Genomic DNA, 19,999 nt, shown 5'->3' with positions numbered 1-19,999 from the left:
TTAAATGTCCTGCCTTTTCCCTTATTTTCAACGATGCTTACTTGAATTTTGGAGATCAAGAAATTCACTAACCTTTGAAATGTTTTTAAGCTGCGATTGGCAACTTTACTTGCCTTTGAAAGGTTCTTGACTGTAATTTACATTTTTACTTTGCTCTGAAAACTTCTAGACTGTAACTGGTAACTCTACTAGCCTTTAGCAATTTTTTTGTGTGATTGGCAATTTCACTTGCCTTTGAAATTTTTTTTGGCGATAATTGGTGATAACCCATATGGATTCTTTATATTCCTCCATATTTCCTTATTTTTTATGAAGGAAATACGGTCAGCCTGCGCATGTAATGTGTTGCGCGTATTAATACTTTTCAACTGGAATACTTTTCGTGGGCCGGATGGAATCCTTTGGCAGGCCGCATTTGGCCCTTCGGGCTAGAGGTTGTGCACCTCTGCTCTATAAGAAGGCAGACAACTATAATTCTACATAGCGATTAACACTTTCTATATAATTTTCTGAACATTGTTCAGCGGTTGTCAAAAAATCGAATAGAATGCTTGGTCTCATTTTCAAAAAGGTCTCTTCGCGTTCTCCTAAAGTCATTCTTCCGCTTTTTCGAGGCTTAGTTCGTCCTGGACTGGAGTATGCTGTAAGGTTTTGGAGACCATACCTACAGAGGGACATAGACTTGGTTGAAGGGGTGCAGAGAAGAGCTACGCGTGTCCTTATTGGCACACAGGGCTTGAGTTATGAAGAAAGACTTCATTTTTTGAATATGTTTACATTGGATGAACGCAGGTGTCGAGGAGATATGATCGAAGTGTTCAAAATTTTCAATGGGATGGATAGGATGGACCATGAACTTTTAGTACACCGCCAATCGACTGCTTTTACAAGGGGACACCAGTATCGATTGGTGAGGGACAATGCAAGGTTATGGTGTCGCAGGGAATTTTTCTCCAATAGGGTTGTTAATAAATGGAATAGCTTACCCCCGGAGGTAGTAAATTGTAACACAATTGACACGTTTAAAAAGAAATACGATAAACATGTTGGGGTAAATCGGGAAGCTATCCATTCTTAGAATAAGACAACCATAAGTATTCTTTATGGGCATTGTATAATATTTTATCATGTGTATATATTGTTTGTAATTTGTGTTAATTGCATTTTTAATTGGGTTGCTGTATTTTTGAAACATATGACAACCATATTTTTATGGGCATCTTTTTATCAGCCACCTCGTTGGGCATTTTGCCTGTTGTGGTGTTGTATTTGTATTTGTATTTGTATAAAACATGACTTGCATTATTTTTGCACGGCGAATCGCAATCAGACGCATCATTTGATACAGTATCTGCGTATTTCCATCCGGTCCAGTGCAATTAATTTCAGGAAACCCCTCATCATGTTCGAATATGCATCCCCATACTTTCGGAAAGCATTGTCTATTTGAGGAATTAGGCTGTAGCAATTTTGTGCTTTCGGGAATCTTTTTTGTTTTTTTGGTATTGTGGGAATTCAATTGTATAGCCATTTTATTTTTGTTGTAAACTGTTTTGAATTTTGGTATTATTGAACTCTTGTGTGTGTGTGTGTGTGTGTGCTGGCAGAATTTCGGATTTGACGGGATCATGGCTTAATGAGATTTCGGTGTCGTCAGAATTTCGGATTTGCTTGGTAGTCGTCTCCAGTATTTTCAGAATTTAGTTGCTGGGGGGATTTTGCCGAAAAGTCTGACGAAATTTTCTGTTGACTTAATTTTGGGTATTGTATTTGTGAATTGAATCTCAACTTTCGGGAAGCAGTGTATTTAAGCATTGAGTTGTCAGGATTTGAGTTTGTGAGAATTTCAAGTTCAGGGGATTTAAGTATTGTTGGAATTTCGGGATGTTGGGAATTCAGCTTATCTATTCAGTTTACAGTACAGTCGGGGTTTTTCACCTGTTTTTATTCTAATTATGTTATACAAATACGAAAGCTACAACAGACAATATATATAAGGTTTAAAATATGATTTAGGAAATCATTAAACCATATTACATAATGAAACGGGATACTTTATTTAAAAATATATCTGTCACTTCCAAAACCCGAAATCAACCAGTTCGCGAAGTGGCAAATTTCGTCGTAAATCTAAATGGCCAATGTCCGAATTTTGGGCGTTGACGAGCCATTTCGCTAACTGGCTCGAGATCCCAGGTCAAAGCCCGAAAACAGAAAGCATGATTAGAGGGCCGTCCGTCGCTATGTGTCTCATTTTTTCGTGATAATTATTTCCACGTTAGCTCTGGCAACCCGTCACGTCGCAGTCGCGATGCGGCAATCATTTTTCTTTAAAATTTGACACAAAAAACTATATGTCTATATTATTATATAAATTGCTTTTCTCTTAAATTTTTTTTTTCTCTTGTCACATAGAGCTAATCCTATACAGCTGCTAGGTATAACCATGTTCACTCGTTAACGATGAAAAAAAAAAGGATTTGGGGCCTTTTTTTTTTCAAACCGTTCACAACTCAGGTCTATTGCCATAGGCAATTTACTACCTAGTGAGTTGTGCTGGAAGTGTAAGTGTGTGTATCTAACAGTCCGAGTGCTTATCTAGTATTGTGTATGATTTTTCAGTGCTGCCATCTATATCTCAGAAGTGAAGTGAGTGATTTGTAGTGACTGAATATTTGTACTGCGAGTCCGTCACTATGACCACTCGACCACCACAGCGGCAGGATTTGGGGCCTACTGGACCGTCATACATCAGCACATTGAACATCGACCAGGGATCTCCAGCCACTTCGCGAATTGGCCCAACAAAGCCCGAATCATTTCTGCAAATTGGACAGTGGCAAAAAATCTCAGCCAATGGGAAAAAAACTCTTGGCCACACCTCGGGCTTTGGCAGTAACATATCTAATTATAAATACAGACAGTGGCAGACTAAAGTCGTTGAGGTCCCGGGCGAAAAAGAAAATACTGGGGCCCCTTGAATTAAACAAAAGTGTAAAGTTTGGGTTTTTCGGGGCTCTTCAGAAGTTGGGGTCCCGGGCGCGCGATGTTAAATCCGCCTCTGAATACAGACAGATTATCTGAGATCAGAAGCATTAAGAAGTCATTACAACCAAAGTATAATAGCGTGCGCGACTCATTTGCATTTCATGGACCTCGTGGATTAAAAAGTAAAACTTATTAGTTGATGAAAGATACGATGATAACTTTCTCTGGTTCCATATTACGATATTTTAATCTCCATTCAAGAACTTTCCTAGATTTTTCTTTCTACTTTCCGAAAGGATTATAATAATAATAATGAGATTTGGAATATACGATACGCTATAATGATACATTCTGTTTCAATGACTTCCTAAGTTGATCCCTCTGGATCCATTTCTTTCACATTTGTTTCCAAGGGAAAAATTCCCACGTTTTCCCTGACATTGATCTAATTCCTATAACATTAGGGAAAAAACTGAGCTATTGAAGTTCAAGGCTAGACATGAGAAAGAAAGAGATGTTAGAATATATACGCACACTTATATGTATATAAATAAAGCCCGAAATTGGTTAGATCGCGTATCGGCCAATTTCATTGCAAATCAACTTGGCCAATGTCCAAATTTCGGGTCGTGGCCAGCTAGTTCACAAAGTGGTTGGGGCCTTACCAAAGTCCGATAACAAAAGACATGATTTGGGTATCATCGCCAATTTTGCGTTTTCTTTCGTGATAATTATGTCCACGTCAGCTATGGTAATCCATTATATCACGGTCACGACGCGAAACTATGTTTATATTATTATTTTTGTAGTTTTTTTTCTCTCAAATTTCTCTTTTTTTATTCTCTCGTCACATGGAGCTAATTCAATACAAATCTATATATAGCCACGTATCACACAATGGCGATGATAAAATGGATTTGGCGCTTACCGGACTGTCCTACATCAGCACATCGAGCTTTAGCCACTTCACGAAAAGGCCGCACTTTTTTTTGCAGTAACATATATATACTGGGTGTCCTGTAAGTGCTGGCTTGGCCTTCATAGCGCCCGAGTGTCGTGGTGTTAAGATGCTCGTCTACCACCGTGAAGGATTCTATCACGGTCCCGATAGATAGCGAATGACGACCGATAGATAGCGCCATCATTCCCAGCCCATTTCATTAATGACAGTAAATTGCAATATAGCGATATGGCCAGAGTTGGTGTTTGAAGTAGCATGCCCTTTATCTCATTAACCGTCCATCGTAGAGGTATGATTCCAATTTTAAAAAATGCTCAACAGGTGTTCAAAAATCACCCTGTACCAGTTTTGAGAGTGAAAATAGTGTGTGTAACGAAATAAAAATCTAAAGTCTTATATGGTCACCCTGTGCTCTAACTTCCAATTAGGAGGTTGTTGCCCTGTCTCTCCTGACGCCAACAAAAAAGATTCTATGTTTTAAAGTGCAATAATCGCAGAGATATTAGAATTCGAAATTTGGGAAAGAACAGCGTTTAATGCAAAAAAAAACCTTTCAAACCCCGCATTCAACGCTGCTGTTCCCCCAAATTGCTTCCATATTTCGTATTCGAATATTACAGTGAATATTGCACTTAGAAGCATGGCATTATATATATATATATATATATATATGTGTGTGTGTGTGTGTGCGTGTGTGTATTCGATTCACACATGATGATAATGAGACATGCTGTCAAAGAAATTCGTATTTTCATTTATTGCCATCTCTCAGAGACTCATCTCAATCAATCTCTCAATTCAATCTCAGTGGACTAGTGGACTCAGACACTATCACTAGTCGACTAAATTTTTTTTTAGATGTCCCGAACAAGTCAATTAATAAAGAGCAAATACGAGTCGAATTGTCGTTCAAAAGAATCTTGCCAAACCATTGAGATTGAGCAGATTCTCTCTTCCTATTCCAAAAATGTATTCATTTTGATCATTCATTTATTGCTATTGTAAAGGACGGATTTCAACACTAACGAAGTCTCAAACTTATCTCTAGTCAAACACTTTTTCCTGGCTGCTACATTCCAACTCAACCCTTAATTAATTTTGGACATTAAATGGTTTGGAACGTGCTGAATTCACTCGTACGGAATAACTTTCGATAAACAAACCTTGGAGACGTTATCACGTTATCGTTGTTTACGAGGGTCCAGTAGATGAGGAGTCCATTAGTTTTTGTTTTGAGTCCATGGTAAAAGATGACTACATGAGCATCTTTTGAGTCCAAGACGAATTCATGAATTATTTTTTAATCCATGAATGAATGATTCCTTAAGACTTTTATTTTGGGCATAAAAATGTATGTTGCTACTACCAAAGCCCGAAATTGGCCAGTTCGCGAATCGGCCGATTTCGCTGAATGTTGATTCGGCCAATGTCCAAATTTCATTCTTTTGCGAATAAATTCGTTAAGTGGCTGGAGATCCCTGGCCAGGGTCCAAAAAGAAAAGGCATGATTCGGAGGTCATCACCATCTGGAGTATTTTTTCGTGATAATCATGTCCACGTTAGCTAGCCATCAAACCGCAGTCACGATGCGATAATAATTTTTTTTTTAAATTTGATAGAAAAACTACGTTTTTTTTCTCGTCATAAGGAGCTAATCCAATACAGCCACTATATATCGCCATGTATCACATATTTGCGATGGAAAAAAAATGAATTTGGTGCCTTCGGACTGTCTTACATCAGCTCATCGAACTTTGGCCAGGGATCTCCGGCTACTTCTCGAATCGGGCGGTCAAAGCCCGAATAATTACTGAAAATCGGATTTTGGGCAAACTTCTCGCCCATTTCGTGAATTTGCCGCACTTCGGACTTTGGCAATAACATGTATAAAGACGAGTCGAATTCATAAGCGTTTTTTAGTCAAATATGAAGACGAGACCATCACCATTTCGTTGGTTAAAGATGATTCCATGAGTATTATTTTGTGTCTATGTTTAAAGACGAGTCCATAAGCATTCTTCATCATCATCAATAGTACATCAATCCTGAGACTGGTTCGCCCCCAGTCCAACTCCTAACTTATTGTTGTGGAGGGATGAGGAAGTAGCACATTTTCTCTTATCGTTCCTTTACAATATAATGTGACATTTATAACTTTTCTCAATAACTTTAAATAGAAGAACTTTCTGTTAACCATACCCTCATCCTTAACGAAGGATCCAGTTGATAAGTACTTTTTTAAGTCCAATTTTAAGGATGAAAAATATATTTAACTGTGTGGAAATTTTTATTGTGTCTTACGAACAAGTCCTAACTTCAAACCAAAATATTCCTCAATAACGATGAAGTGTTAATATGACTTATAGTTATTAGATTATTTCATCAACAACCATCATGAAACTGAAATATACATTTATATTGCAGGACGCAGCAGTTCATTCTGATGAGTTCGACATACGCCCAGTTACTGGTCGTAATATGCGTAGTGTTTTTCACATCGGAAATCGTCACGCCGAGGGTTCCGCTATTCTACTTCGAGGTACGTATAAAAATACACTTAGTCTGAAAAAGGGGCCATTCAAGTATTACGTCAGCAGATTTTTATCCATTTTTGACCCCTCCCCCCGTCAGCAGACTTTCGTCAGCTCTGCCTCCCCCCCCCCAACGCATATTGGAATCAGAGACGAACGCCGAGGGGCACGAGCGCCCCTTATGCCCCCCTTCAGACGATATTTTTTCATGAAAGAAATATTTTAAAAAATTAAAATTTCGGAAGAAAATACATTTATAAGTTATTGTAATCAATTTCTGCTAATTTCAATGCTATCTGAGGGCTGAGAACTCAAAATTTCTCTTTAAGAAATTCATTGTGACCCCCCCCCCCCCCTATAAACCAGACATCTTCAACTCATTACTCACGAGCACCGCGGTGATTCCTGATGCACCCAGAGTGCTCGATGCCCGTGTCCGATTTCGTGCTCGCGAGCGCTTGATAAACGTTCCAATTAAACACCTCGTACAAATTGCATTCAAGGACAGAAATCATCCTGGCGTCACCCATTTTCATGCCAAACTTGCCGTTAGGGTGGTCTTCTCTTGATGATCCGTACAAGAAGTGCTCGCAACTAAGAAAAGGTTGAAGACCTCTGCTCAAAAACATATGCTAAACCCATCGCCCGAGCGGTTACCTGATGTGGCAAGTCACCTCAAACCTAAATTTGCAAAAATGAACTAAGAGGCACATTTTTACAGATCACCTAAGTGACCTAAGGCAGAATTCCAGCGCATTTAAGCGACCCGTAGCACATTTTCAGATCATTCAAGTAGGCCTGGCCCATTCACAGATTCCATTAAGCGACCCGCGGCACAGTTTTAGAGCACTTAAGCGGCGAGCAGTGCAGTTCTACATCACTCAAGTTACCTGCGATACATTCCCAGATTACTTAAGTGATCCGCAACATAATCATGGATCACTTGAGTGACGCGCGGCACAGTTCCAGAGCACTTCGAGGATCAGCGGAATATTTAGAGAGACCACTAACGTGGCTCTAAGGGAAGGGGTTTCCAAAGTAGAGTTGTTCGCGGAAACCGTCTTGGTTGTAAGGCTGTACAGCGGAAACCTTGATGATAATGAGGCTGTTATACGGAAATTTTTGAACATTCATCCGAAAAAAAGTTTGTCCCTACTTGCCATCTCAATAGCGTCAGGGCGAAATGATAGATGGCTTAGGCACAACCTCTTAATGAGGGGTGTACACAGAATCGACCTTTAAAGGGGGCACAAAAGGCTTGGGGGGGGGGGGTTCCAAATTTGTCTTCCCGAGAAAAAAAAAAGAACGGCCCCCCCTATACATGGAGGGGGGGGGGCTCTGCTCTTAATATACATATTTATTATCATAAATCATATTGCGTCAGATAATATAGTGGAACCGCTATTCAACTGAGGTCCCCGCATGTCCCCCTATAAGGTGGTGGGTTTGGCAGTTCTACAGCCTGAGGCCAGAGATTACTCTCATCATTTCTGTTTATAAGTTCATAATGGCGGGGGTCAGTGAAGCGTCTTGCCTGGGATCCCACCAAAGGTCTCAGCTGAGGGTCCTACTGTAGGTTGGAGGAGGGGCGTGGGTCTCCGTACCGTGCCTGATTGAACTCATGGTTGGGACTGAGAGAGCCCTGTCAACTTATCGGGAGGCATATTCACGAATCAAGAGCTTTGATTGTAACCATCCCATCACCAGAGCTCCTGTACAAGAACTTTGGCATGTGCTTTAAATAATCATGAAAATGCTTGAAATAATTATGAAAATGCTTGAAATAATTATGAAAATGCTTGAAATAATTATGAAAATGCTTGAAATAATTATGAAAATGCTTGAAATAATTATGAAAATGCTTGAAATAATCATACTAGAAATAATCATGATGCTAATCATTGAATCATAGGGTGTTCATCTGAGTGTGTCACGTTTTTGTTTTGCACTATAAAATTCTTTATAGAGGAGGTCCCCCACTAACGATCTCAGTCTGGGACTTGGCTCCAGGATGGGTAAAAGTGGGGTCATGATGAGCGCAGAAATGCTCTCGGGGAAAGGAAAAATTTTTTATTCCTCCATGAAATGTGCCCTCCAACTATTGTTTTCTTCCAAATGAGGGCATGTTGTCTTTTATTTCTCTGCATAAGAAATTTCGATTATCTGTACAGCGAATCTCAAAATAATATGCTACCTCATACAATGTAGAGATTTTTTTTTTCTTCTGCGCAGCAAAAAACTCTATGAACACGGAAAACATTCTCAGTCTATAAACATCCATATTTTGTAAACTTATTGACCATGAAAAAATGGGGCCTTTCTTAGTAGTTAAGCGTTAGTTTGTGCCTTTTCCTTTTGCCCATAACCAACAAATGGATAAAAATGAAATTTTATCAACCATAAAATATGCCTTTCAGAAAAAAAACTATACAGTACAGGATGTATTAGATTAGGAAACATCATTAAACTGGAACCCGGTTCTGTCACCTATTAAATGAAAATACACAAGTGTTCGATTTGAATGGCGTTACAAATTTTTGATTAACGTGCCGCACGCAAAAAAAAATACAGTATGATATTAGTAAATATTTTATAAGCAAACAATATGTTGATTAAATTGTTAAATTGATTTCAAAGTTTTAACAGTTGATATTTGTGTAGCGTATAATAATACGAGGCAGGGGCGTAGCCAGAAATTTCGTTCGGGGGGGAAAACCAAAGTGACAGAACAATGGATTTGGCCATCTTTTTTCGGTCATTTTCTCACATTTCGGGGGGGGGGGGGGACCAGACCCCCAAGTCCCCCTATATAGGTTAGTGATCCAAGTGGTGTGAATTTGTTTTCAACGCTACACTATCTCGTTAAAATTCAAAACAAGGAACAGCTTTGCGAATATCAGCAACAAGAAAGTTTTCTTCTTTGTGAAAGCTTTCCGGGATTTTTAAGGGTTCCGCGGCGTTTGATCATGTGGAACCCAAAAAAGCCGTCCCGGAACCCCAGGGTTCCGCGGAACACTAGTTGTAAGCCCGTGCTATAGAAGCCTTATCAATAGGAAGAACGTTTATTTAGGTGCCCTAAAACTAGGGAAAGGTTTCTCTCGTTTTCGGCATACCCTGTGAGATGCCGTGAAGAATACCTCATATTTTTATAAAGGGTGGTTGATGACGCAAACATCATTCAAATCACACCCTCCAGTAAAATGTCAGCAAATCCGAAACCCCACTCTCTTGTTGCTGATATTCAATGATGACGCAATACTTGAATGACACCCCCCCCCCAAACGTCTCAAATGCATAATTCTAAATTCAAAAACAATCTCTAGCCTAGTTAACGACCTCCTAAACTGAGTTCAGATGCTGTTGGATTGATTCTCCACAAATAAGATGGAATTAAATCATTTTCAAAGAAAAATCACCCACGCAAAAAACGAAAATGCCGATTAAAATCACCAGGTCAAAACGATTAAAATCATTTCGAATCGTAAAGTGGAGAAACTGTTTCTTGTCTCTTGGATGCATCTAAAGTCGACCTAAATTTGATGATGGCCGTAGTTTAAAAGAACCATAGAAAATACAAGCAACAACGGTCGCTTATCATTACTATTATTATGTATTATTAGTATTGCATCCGAACAACTTGGTTGTTATTTCGGAACATTATGGAGGAATTTTAAGGTATATAATACACAAGTTTGACCGAGTAAACTCTGGATAAATTTCTATTCCCTTCGAGGTTAATTTCACCGATTTCGTAAAAGAATTCTTGTTTGATCTTCTTCCCCCGAGGGCCTATGGGTCTTATCTAGCCGTGGCCCCTTCTAGAATCTGAACATGGTTTAAATGTACTTTCAATGGTTGACTTCACGTAATTATAGGATGCAAACTCGTTTTCGGTGAACGAGCAGCTAAAATATATCAATTTATTCGTCGTTTTTATTGTAAGAAGAGAAACGTACTATATGTCGTTAAATGTCAACTTTAATGGTGCAATGATTAATTCACCTTCGGGGTAACATAGTTGGTTTCCTGTGGTGTTTTAATCGGTACTCACCACAGAGACAGTTCCGTGACAAATTCGTAAACGCGCATTCCAGACGTTATGCTAGTTCAAATAAGGAAAAGTAAATGGTAGAGTATTCTGAATGAGTAGAGATTTCTTATTGCGTCACGATGGCTGTAAATGACCCCAACAATATTTCAGTCAAATTCGTACGCTCGTCATAATACGTACCGATATAATTACCTAATTAAGTAATAAGACCATGATTAAGTACTGATTTGCTATGACTAATAGACGCGCATGGACTATACTATACAGCTGAGGTCTTCAACATTTTTCTAGTCGCGAGCACTGCCTGTATCCATCGACAAAAGAAGAGCACTATTTACGGCAAGTTTGACGTATGAATTCATGGAGAATCAGGATTGATTTCAATCCTTGAATGCAATTTGTGCAAGGTATTTAGTTTTAACATTGACCAAGTACTCGCGAGCACGAAATCTGGCACGAGTATCGAGAACTCTGGATGTTTCAGGGAGCACCGCGATGCTCGCGATCAACGGGTTGTAGATGCCTGCTATGCAGGGCGTGTAGGTAAACAGGGCGTATAGCATTTTACTGGCGAACCTAGAATTTAACGAACCTTTACTGGCGTTGGTCCTAGAAGCATACTTCCAATTAAGAAAAGTATCTAAATAACGTGTACCACCCCATCGGATTCCGGATGAAGCGGAGTAAAACGCGTCTTTTTCATCCGTTTCGTTTACACATCCCGAGGAAGACCGCTGACGTAAAGTTTCTTCCCTGATCGGAATAGATCAGCATGGGGACTCCGTATCGAGGCGCCCGATTTTGCACAACATTTGTGCCAGCGTCTCGGCCTCCTCATCGGGAACGGGAAATGCTTCTGGCCAATTGGTGAAACAGTCCATCACCGCAAAAATGTACTTATTAGATGTTTCTTTATATGTTTTATTATTTAATTCACCATTTTTGTGTTTTGTTTTGAATTGCCATCGTACAGGCTTTGCAAATATTTTTTTTTTATTTACTGTTCAGGGATTCTACGTGTTCCTATATTCAGTGAGTCTGTTGTTCTTGTTGTACGTTTACGCTTATCTGCTGAGGGAGCCAGCTTCAAAGCCATCCAAGAAAGTGACCATCTTCGATGGCCTTAAGCTGAAGATCGGAGAGAAAGGAGCGAAGAAGGACATTCCGGACAACAGCAACATCAACTCGACATGTCTCACCGTGACCAGAGGCAAGAAGCATCGCATATCCGAGAACGATCGGAGCCACGGCAGCCTCTTCCTCAGGATAGGAGCGATAGGTATCAACTTGAAACCATTTCCACAATCTACTTTTGAAAATAAACTGAAATGTATTCAGTATCACATTCACATTTGTTTAAACTAATTGTCAAAAAAAAATCGGGCACATCCGAATTAATACGTTCAATTCTGATAATATTCGTCGTAATCTAGGATGGTCAGTTGTCCTGGGTTCCAGGGAGTCTTGGTTTTGACCAATCATACAATAGCTGTTTCTATTAGAACGACTATAGAACAGACGCACTCCATAGATGTGGCTGTAGTCGATGCCCCAAACTGAACTCAGACACGCCACTGAGAGAGAAGACAAGCTGGCTCCATTCTGTACCCGTCCGCTTTTTACTCGGAATCACACCACTGCAAACGCAAGTGACGGTGGATGGCTGTCAGTTGTAGCAGACAGATGTACATCAGCCAAAAACTTTGGCCGCTGTAGTGGTCGAGTGGTCTTAGTGACGGACTCGCATCATGACCACCTGTGTTAGAACCCCACCGTCACCACAGTGGTGGTCGGCAGAATTGGTTTTCTGTGTTTCCCAACTTCAAGATACAAGTGTGAGGCGATCTCCTTGTTAAAACGTCTCGATACAGAGATCAACAGGCCTCTACAACGATACAATTATTCCATCATTACACACGACACTTCACTCACTGATGGCAGATGCACACTACACACCTAACAAGCATTACACAGAAACAAAACCCATGTTAGGTTCACAACACGGACATGCGCATTCCAACATGTACCAATTCGCTAGAAGTTCCGCGGAGGAATACGGACGAGCTGCGTGTACGGTTTAGTAGTAGCCAAAGGTTTTCGAGTAACACTGGCAGGTACCTGTAATGATTATGCAACATGTCTCCGTGTGAGCTGGGCATTGCTCTATTGTTCAACATGCTCAAAGCATGTAGAAATTTCGACCGTTCATGCAATTTTTACTACACATGCCCGACGCCGGGCCTATAAAATATAAATATCAGAAATTTAAACACTTCCGTTTATTTAATTTTTCCATCGACGATGATGCCAGTGTTCCTACACACATACGTGCAATTTTACCAAATGCTTTCTTTGGCAGCCATGATGCAAATGTGCAGTCAACGTATTTTGATCTATTTTTACGATCATAATGTTTAGCAGCCCATTTCAGGTTGTATTTGAGCCATGAAAGGTTGCGAGTGACTGCAGTAGCGCAATAAAGAAAGCAGTTTCACACTTTCTGGGAGATGGGATGTGCAAGGTGTGCTGTTAATATTATCATGGGCCCTCAAATACTGCAGCTGAGCTCATAGCTGGAATCTTTGGCTCCCCGGAATATAATTTTTTACGGGCCTATACCTAGAAATGATAAATCCGTAAAAAACAATAATATCCGGATAAATTAATCGGTAGAAAATCCTGCCCAGGATTTCTTACGGATTTCTATAATTTATTGGTTGATTTTAACTCTTTAATAAATTTAACTCTTTCGTTAAAAATAGTTAGGATTTTCATCCTAATCTGGGGTTGTCCTGGTTTTTGACCAATAGATGCAATAGCTGTTTCTGCCGGTATTTGCTAAGCTAATTAAAGATTCAATAAAATCAAAATCAAATTATTTTTAAGAAGAACATGGACATGGTGGCGAATATTGGCGTTGGCCTCCACACCTAAAATTTTTGGTTAGAATACATTAGTTGCCTTGTGATTCCTTATACGACTATCCTGCCTCTTACTTTTAGTACTCTACGTCTTTTAACCCTTTAAGAGGCACATTGACGAGATATCTCACCTCTTTAAAAGCTTCTTATTCTAGCGTGATAAGCCTGGATATTTTGTAAAGTTAATTTCTCAATAAAACAGCCCCCCCCCCACCTCTACTTTTCACTTTTCGTTTGCTTAAAATCGGAAAAAAGTTTACTTAAATTGAAAAAGATGTGGCATATTTTAAAGATTTAATGATTTAAGAGCCTTTCAATAGGCCAATGATTCGTAACCTGTAGTACACGTAGCCCCCAACATTCGTACTCTAGAATTTTCATGGGGTAAGCAGAAAAATTATCAAAAATGGCGAGAAATAATAAACGAAGTATAAAGAGGGAAAGCATTGCACAATATGAGCGGTTGGGGGTACTAAAGCTCACTACACACTCCTAGGAGCATACACACACACACACTTGTCCCATATTTCTATTTATCTACGCATATTTGGTGGGGGGGGGGGGGGGTTATCGGAATTTTGAGTATTACAGTTTTAGTTTTGTCGGGGTGACGTCGTGGGGAATTTTTTGTTTTGAAAATTTCAGTCCGTTGGAATTTTCCCAGAATTTTGAGGGTCTGTTAATATTTATATGACTTCTTGGATTCCGGTATTGTGCGAAGTTTCTGGCAGTCGAGATTCTGGTTTGTTCGGATTTCAATGTTGTCTTAATTTTGGAGTGTTGGAATTTGTGTTTGTAGGCATTTCACTATTTACTGGTTTAGAACATCAAGATTTTTAGGCCTTTTCCTTACGCATTCAGTCTCGTACGCATTTCAGGTTGTATTTGAGCCATGAAAGGTTGAGAGTGACTGCAGTAGCGCAATAAAGAAAGTAGTTTCACGCTCTCTGGGAGATGGGATGTGCAACGTGTGCCGCGTCCGATCTTTAGCATTTGCGTATCCACTTGAGGTATTCTACTACATGGAGTTTTGAAGGAAAAAGTAATAATAATCGACAAGCACAATTTCTATTCATCCAAATGTGCGCACACACAAAGACCACAACAGGCACATAGTCAATTCATTTTAACTATGAGCGTATCATTCTAATTGCATTTATATGATTTTGCATAGCTTTTGGATTGGGAACTATGGTCTACAATGGCTTGGAGTTCGGATCGTTTTTCGAGATTCCATCGACGTCTCCTTGCTATAGTATACTGCTTGGCATCAACCCTGTCCTGCAGATGATGTTCACCTTTGCCCAAATGTACTTCATTTTTGCCAACGCTCGGGTGAGTGTCTTATTATTGAAAGAAAGAAAAAAACTCTTTTTGGTTATACGCATGGCATATATATGCAATGCATACGGATTAATGATAGACTTTTGGTCATGTTCTCTCGTATACGTGGTGTTAATTGATTTTTGTTTCGCCAATCTCATTGCAGCTGAATATCCATAAGTTCAAAGTTTTGGCACGTTTTGGTTTGATGCACGTCGTAGCCACAAATATCTGCGTGTGGATAAGGACAGTTGGCAAAGAAACGCTCCAGGAAATCGTGAAACATAGGCTGTCGCAGGAAAGGGGACACCCGAGCAGTCTCGAGGAACTCATATTGCCGTTCAGAGGTCAGTAAAAGTAGATTAAGAAAAATCAGACAATATTGACATTATGATATGCTTCAGTTTGAAATAATTATATAATATCATCATATATATATTTGTTGCAGAGAATTACATCATGAACAGTAGCAACCCCTGCCAGAAACAGGATATCATGGGTTCCATCGTGTCAGACTCTTCACCTTTCCTGTTCCCTTTCATTGTCGAGTACAGTCTCATCGGAGCCGCTGTTTTATACGTTATGTGGAAGAACATCGGCAAGGACCCCGTCTTCCACGGGAACCCCGAGTACGAAGACGGGCTCTCAAGGGCATCCAGCGTCCAGACGTTACCTAAGATGAACTGCGCAGGTTCCAGCAAAGGTCTTTTCTTCGGGCTCCTGATCCTGGTCATAGCGACCATATGCCTCATAGTATTTTTTGTGCTGATCGAGAACGAGCGATATAGTCTGTTGGCGATCTTCCTGTCGGACGTTTCGCACAGCGCCATCATGGTGATGACCATATTCACCATAATCATCGGCTTCTTCAGAATCAAGCAACTAAAATTTCAGGCGGATCGTACCGACCACCTGAGAGACATTCTCCTAACGGTGGCCGCCTACGGTCTCTACGTGTACGCCATGTTCGGGATCATAGCCGGTACCCTGTCACCGAAAGACTATGTTCCTAACCTGCTGGTGATGGTGACCAGCTGCCTGACGATCGTGCAGGTCACGCTGCAGTCACTCTTCGTCGCCGAAATCACATGCAGGTCGACGTACCTGCCCGAGCACGATCAAACGAAGCCCGGCAGGCAAGTCGTCGCCTTCCTGATGATGGCTAATCTTACGCTGTGGATCATATACACGTTCGAGATGCAAAAGGCTGAGGCCAGCCCGGTGCAGCTGGGCTTCTACGGGTTCATGGCCTGGACGGTCATCGTAAGAGCCACTCTACCTTTAAGCATTTTCTACCGCTTTCACTCTTCGATCACATTTGCCGAAGTCTGGAAGAATTCATACAAAAATGTCTCCGCGTGAAGACAGACTCGAAGCCATGTTGTTTTGTTTTGTTTTTTTTTTCTTCTCATTTTTCACCTTAGAGGAAAGTCAGTTCGTTTTTTGTTTTCATAAATATACTTTCTCTTCAATTGTCACGCGTTAGCTCGTTTTGTGATTCGTGAGAAATCGTTGTGATGTAATATATGTCATAGTTCTTCTTTACGAAGTTTATCTCGCAGTTATGTATTTCATGTATTTTATGCACGTTGACGTACATTGGAATGACGTTTACCAAGAAATATTACTTGTAAATATGGGCAGAATGCATAACTCTATTTCTCTGCAAGGCAAGGCACATAATTTTTGGCCAATAGTTATAAAGGTGCAAATCTATTCATTTCTCTTCACCCCTAACCCTTTAAACGGCATAACAGAAATCATTGAACTTCTGTTGCGTTCTTCGTAAACTGTCACATCGTTTTTTTCTTCTGATTTTTAGCAGGTGCGAAATAAAGGAAACAGGAAACATGTCTCATCGAGAAATCAGGGCTACAAAATATCTGGGCTTGTCACTATTCAAATTAAAGATTTTAAGAAGGTGAGGTACTACACACACATCAATTTCGGTGACAGGTTAAAAGCTTATAGCGTGTCGGGTAAAGACCCCATAAGAGCTTTGAGGAACAAGAGAACTCTAGTTCGTATAAGCTTTATCTCTTATATAACTCTCATACAAGTTCTAATAATAAGAATTGTCACTGTTTATGACCGCTTAAGCTCGCCAGAGCAAGAACCCTAGATTTAAACAATTACATAAGCTTTGTAAAACAAGAACACCAAATTACAACAGGCACATAAGCATTGCAGAACAAAAATCATAGGTCGTAATGATCACATAAGCTTTGCAGAGCAATAACCCTAGACGACTGCGCAAGCTTTGCAGATGAGGGGAATCCTAGTTCTAAATAACCGCATAAGTTCTGTAGAGCAAAGATTCTACTTCTTCACTACCAACCGCATCAGCTTTGTAGAATACGCCTTCGAAGTTTACAAAGCCCATCTTTGTTCGATAGCGACCGCGTAAGCTTCGCAGAGCAAGAATCATAGCTCTTACCAACCGCAAATGCAAAACACGTTTTTGCTCGTAACCACCACACGCAAGCTTAACAGACCACAAATCCTAGCTCGTAACGACCGCATAAGCTTTTCGGAGCAAGAATCCTTAACGACCGCTTAACTTAAACCGCAGAACGAAAATCCTCGGTCGTTACACTGCGCATGTTTTATTGAACAAGACTCTTAGATACTAACCATCGCATACGCTTTTACAGAACGAAAATCCTATGTCTTCAGAACAAGAGTTCTTGCTCAGAGTGAGAAAACTCATTTTCTATCTAGTACCTGAAGAATTTCAATCAACGCCCTACCAATCGCTAACATCTTATCGCAACAGGCTCTCAGAGTTCGACAGTCTACGCAAGCTTTTGATTATCATGGCGGTAATAAATAGGAATCGAAATTGGTGATAGGTGTCCTAACACCTCATAAAACAGGTTCTTTGTGCTCTTCAGTCTATTCAACTCACTAGCAAAACAGAATTAGAACTCTACCAATTGATGACGCCTCTCCAAAATGGGGTTTTCTTAGTGCTTTAACCGCCTGGTGGCGTGGGAGTCGGAAAAAGAAATAAGTGCCCTACCAATAAATAACGCATAATCGAAACAGGTTCTCGATCTTCTACCGCCAACACGAATTCCCTTCGGTGGTTTGGCGGTGGCAAGTCAAACGCGTGAACGATTGGTAGCGCATTATTTTTCAATTACTTGCGTATTGCTTTGGTGCTTTCAAACTCATCAGTGTCCATGAATGTTATGAATGTTTTAGAGAGTGTAATGTGTGCAAAAAGAAGATTTAGTTTATTGATTTTAATAAAAATATATGTGTATATCGTCGGCTGTGTGAATTTATTTATGAATGAGATTAGATTGTGCTTCTCTTATTAGAAGATGAAAACCAAAACTTTGTGATTAAACTCACATATTTGAGTGAGACTTAGGTGCTGTGATTTGCTTTAATTATTAGAATAAAGTCTTATTATATAATCAGTTCTGGTGTATTTTACTCTTTTGTGTCTGTGAGTCACGTGAAAATACTAACCAACCGCAACCTTTTTCCAAGCCAATAAAGATTATTTTTGATGCGGGTGCCGCTATACGAATTTTAGCATGCACAACATATGTCCCGCTTTACGGGGAACAAGCATTCTCTCGCTTCCTATAAAATATTGTTCAGCTGTCCTATTACACTCGTGTGCAAAATTGAGAGAATTTGAACATTGCGTAACTTATATTTACGTACCTTCATCTGGAGAGAGAGTGAGTCTGGGACCCGATACCATCCCTCCCACATCAGGGAAATGGACCACTATGGTGGTGGAGGTATCATGGTCTGAGCGGGCATCATGTTGGATGGCCGCACACCCCTCCATATGTTTGACAGAGGATCCCTGACTGCTAAGAGGTATAGAACCCTATGTTCGATTTTTCAGGGGCGCAGTTGGCTCTTGTTTTCTGTTCATGGACGACAGCGCTTGTCCACATCGATCTCACCTGGTCAATGATTATCTGGAAAGTGAGAATATTTGGCGTATGGATTGGCCAGCCAGATCTCTTGACCTAAACCGTATAGAACATGTCTGGAACGCTCTTGGAAGGGCAATTGCATCTAGCCATCCCCTTCCGAGAGCCATCCCTTAGCTGAAAACTTCGTTACTGCAGGAGTGGGGCCGATTGCCTGAGGGACTCCTCAACTGCCTCGCGTCCAATATGCCGTCGCGCTGTGCGACCTTTCTGGCTGTGAGATGGGACCATACCCCATATTAGATTCATTTTTGGTTCGATCTCGCAACGTGGATTGTGGACATTCCTGCGATGATGAGCATTACTGGCAATCATTCGTGCGTCCTATGAGTTTTGTATGATACTTCTATTTTCTCTGTTATAACTGTGTATTCCTACCAAATTGCATTAAAATCTGCCCATTAGTTTTTCAGAAATTCGACATAATGTGCTAATTCTCCTAATTTTGCACACGAGTGTATATTCCTAAAAATGTTCAGTTTGTTCTTCTTTTGAGTTATAAATTGTTTTTATTTCTGAGTCGTAAATTCGATTATGTTATTGCAAATTGTGTATGTACGTATACATTGGTAGAAGCTCCTTTTATCTATACCATGTTAGACACAGACACCGTAACCTGAGGACTCGGAGTGTTTGCCTCCCCCACCCCACCAATAAACTTTGTAAGAGGGCTTATCCTCCCCCCCCCCCGGTAGAATTCATGGGTATATAATGTAATTGTATTATGCAAAATGCATGCCCCCATGCGGTCGATATTGAATCTCTAACATATAGAAAATAATGCCCAAAGATGAAAAATTGAACAGAAAACGCATTTCAATAGGAAATCATCACAAGATTATTATTAAGATTGCCTACCTACTAAATACAGGTTTGGCAGCTTACAAGCAGCGCCGTCTTAACGCATGGGCCCGGGGGCCTCAAGAGGCGAGGGCCTCACAAAAATGAGAAGTGGTTGAAATTTTAGAGAATTTTCCAGACATGGCCTCAAAAACGCCACTTTGCCCGAGGGCCTATGATGCTTTTGAGATGGCCTTGCCTGCAAGTACATCATTCATGAGAAAAGGACTGTTTAAAATTGGAGAGAATTTCTTTGATTTTTGAAAAAAAATTTCACGTGTCACTTGTGACACGCGTGCCGTGTGTTTGCCACCCCCATAGAGTAATAATAGTACATATCTTACAATAATACATGCATATTTCTTTAGTCTATGGCCACCCCTGATCTAGCCCATGCTCGACCGCCATAAGTTGACTCGACA

The 19,999-nt window shown here is 40.3% G+C and overlaps 1 protein-coding gene across 3 annotated transcripts in view; it reads left to right on the top strand.

Moving 5' to 3' along the window:
• The window catches only part of LOC149070189 (proton channel OtopLc-like), a 96,165-nt gene extending 77,962 nt beyond the window's left edge, over positions 1-18,203 (top strand). For all 3 annotated transcript variants that reach the window (XM_089249766.1, XM_089249765.1, XM_089249764.1), the window contains 5 exons: positions 6,374-6,488; positions 11,540-11,810; positions 14,627-14,787; positions 14,942-15,122; positions 15,224-18,203. In XM_089249766.1, the coding sequence (XP_089105892.1) occupies positions 6,374-6,488; positions 11,540-11,810; positions 14,627-14,787; positions 14,942-15,122; positions 15,224-16,137 (1,642 nt within the window). In that variant the 3' untranslated portion in view covers positions 16,138-18,203. The remainder of the gene's footprint in view (positions 1-6,373; positions 6,489-11,539; positions 11,811-14,626; positions 14,788-14,941; positions 15,123-15,223) is intronic.
• Positions 18,204-19,999: the final 1,796 nt, after the last annotated feature.

Source organism: Pholcus phalangioides, unplaced genomic scaffold (genome assembly GCF_987345545.1).
Source record: "Pholcus phalangioides strain wild (caught in Gottingen) unplaced genomic scaffold, Ppha-v1.0 ptg000022l_1, whole genome shotgun sequence".
In the NCBI taxonomy this organism is placed as follows: Eukaryota; Metazoa; Arthropoda; class Arachnida; order Araneae; family Pholcidae; genus Pholcus; species Pholcus phalangioides.
The sequence above is the reverse complement of the archived record's forward strand: the minus strand, read 5'-3'. Positions and strand labels throughout refer to the sequence as shown.